This window comes from Arachis duranensis, chromosome 9 (genome assembly GCF_000817695.3).
Source record: "Arachis duranensis cultivar V14167 chromosome 9, aradu.V14167.gnm2.J7QH, whole genome shotgun sequence".
Classification (NCBI taxonomy): Eukaryota; Viridiplantae; Streptophyta; class Magnoliopsida; order Fabales; family Fabaceae; genus Arachis; species Arachis duranensis.
This window is the reverse complement of record NC_029780.3, coordinates 74,343,083-74,345,552: the sequence shown is the minus strand read 5'-3', so window position 1 is coordinate 74,345,552 and position 2,470 is coordinate 74,343,083. Positions and strand designations below refer to the sequence as shown.

At 31.6% G+C, this 2,470-nt stretch overlaps 1 protein-coding gene across 1 annotated transcript; it reads right to left on the bottom strand.

The window, feature by feature from the left end:
* Nucleotides 1-304: 304 nt before the first annotated feature.
* On the bottom strand, nucleotides 305-1,444 carry LOC107465958 (mavicyanin). Its single transcript, XM_016084944.3, has 2 exons — nucleotides 1,113-1,444; nucleotides 305-1,015 (listed from the first exon to the last, which is right to left on the bottom strand). Exons 1-2 carry the CDS (start codon nucleotides 1,309-1,311, stop codon nucleotides 612-614), a joined length of 603 nt encoding a protein of 200 aa, XP_015940430.1. The 5' UTR covers nucleotides 1,312-1,444; the 3' UTR covers nucleotides 305-611.
* Between the last annotated feature and the right edge of the window lie 1,026 nt (nucleotides 1,445-2,470).

Here is a 2,470-nt window from a genome sequence, read left to right as displayed (position 1 = left end):
AAAAGAAAACAAAGAGAAAAGCACGTAAATGAAGAAGGAAAAAGAGAAGGCAAAAAATGAAAGAAAAGAAGAAGAAGAGGAAGAAGAGGAAGAAGAATGTGCAGCAAGAAGAAGAAGACGGTGCAGTGAAATTGTGCAGTAACGGTTGAAGAAGGAAAAAGAGAAAGTAAGAAACGAAAGAAAAGAAGAAGAAGAGGAAAAGGAAGAAGAACGTGCAGTAACGTTCAAGCGCGTTAATATAATAACTTGTAAAGACTTGTATAAAAAAATGTTTGTATATGGAGAATTTCTCTAAAAAAATAACTTGAAAAAAGATCTTTTCTTAGAAGCTCACCCAAACAATTACATCACAGCATATCACTAGCTGAAAGAATTCAAATATTCAATTACATCATATAGCCAAAGTCCATGATCCAAAACCATGGCCAGGAAAATTTTTCAAAAGAATTACATAGATCTGAGATAAAGAATCAAAGGAAACAGAAGAACAGTATCACCAATGAAATATTTCCGACTCTAGAAACTCCTCAACTTTTAACTTTGTTTGATAAGTATCTCAAGACAGAAAGTAAAAAAGCACAAGAGATATTTGTTCTGTTTCTATATGGGCCTTACATTAAGGCAGAGAAGAGCAAACACATCACAAATCCAATGATAAGAGCTTGAGAATTTGAAGCAATGTGAGATGAATCTGAGGCTACCATGGATTGAGAAGGAGGCTGTGGAATGCTGCCAAAAACAGGTTGATAAGAAGGTGCAGAAGAAGTTGCTGATCCATATGGTGATGGAGCATCAACGTCTGAAGAAGCATTAACACCAACAGTTATATGAATCTTCTGATTCTTCTGACAGTGCCCTGGCTCTCCACTGGTGAAGAAGTATTCACCTTTTGATGTGATGTTGAACAATGAATTGCCATTGTTCATGTACAATATAGGGTTCTTAATGTTGCACCTCTTGTAGTTTTCCAATGTTACTTGAACCAATGAATCTTGACTTGGTGGGTATAAAAACACTGAAAAAAAATGTACCCTTTTGTCAGTATAAAAGTAAAGTGACTAATTTTATTGGTATGAATGAAAAATGAAAATGAAAATGTGTATTGAACTTACAAAGGGAGTCACCAATCTTGATATCATTATTTTTGGACCATTTGGTGTATAGTTGTGGATTTGATGAAGTGGGAATGCCCCAAGAATCTAGATCTCCAACCTTGTATTGGAAGCAATGAACAGAAGTTTGGATTTGGAAGGATATGAGCAAGAGACACAACAATAACCAGTTATGGCTAAAATGGTGATTGGCCGTCATAATTGGCTTCAAAGTTCAAACTCAAAGAGAGTCTCTTTCTCTTTCTCTCTCCCTTTTGGCTTTGCCTCGATCTCCTTTTTTCTGAGATTTAGGAGCTTAGGACCATTCAAGGGAGCACTTCTTATTGTTGTCCTTGGTGATTGGGAGATTGATAATGATGTCAGAATTTAGAGAGGGTCCACTCCAATGGTGATTTACAGGACTGCCCCTCTTCTTCTATGTACTGTTTGGTTGATGCTGTGCCACTATTGGAATTAAGGATTATATGCCTCTTAACTTATTATGGATTCCAGTTCATAGTAAACTCATCATAAAAATGTTATTTTAGATATGCAGAGTACAGTTAATAATCAAACTTTTTTAAGTAAAATTTAAGATTAAGTGTTGAATGTGATTCTTATTAAAATAAATCTATGTTGTCAATGAAAAATTTATATCACTTTCAATGTTTATCAAACACCAACATAATTTTATCTCACTAAGTAAGGACAATTACTGTATCATATAAACATAACAAATTTTTTCTGTATTATTATTATTATTATTGTGGTCATGAACAAAATTTTAGTGTTGACTATAGAAAACCTAACATTTCTTTTGCAACAAAGTATTTTCAACTCAGTGGTTACATAAAAAAAAATTTATATTATCGAACTTATGATTACTACTAGATCTATGCGTTCAAATTATGAAATTGAACTTATAATATATCCAATGATTATTGTATAGGAAAATTATCAGGTATGTCAATGGAAAAAAGTGGAATATGATATTCATGGTATCAAAAGTTAGCCAAATTGTTATTTGTCATGTAATGAGGGTCGAAATGACAAAAATAACCTTAGTTGTAGAGGTAAAATGTCATAAATAGATAGCTTTAAAATAAAGACTTGGCTCAACAATCAAGGACGACTATATATTCGTTTAATTTCTTTTGAAGCCATCTACTATTTAAATGTGATTTACTTCTTTTTTTTTTCTTTTAAACTGTTGTTTACTTAGCCACTATACTTATTTAGATTTTAATAAATAAAACGTTGAAAGTGGATTGACATGACTTAGAACATATTTAACAATTAAAAATATTTGAGAGTAATAGTTTAAAAATATAGTCATATTTTTTATTTTTTAATTATTACTGAAATAAATAAATAATCTT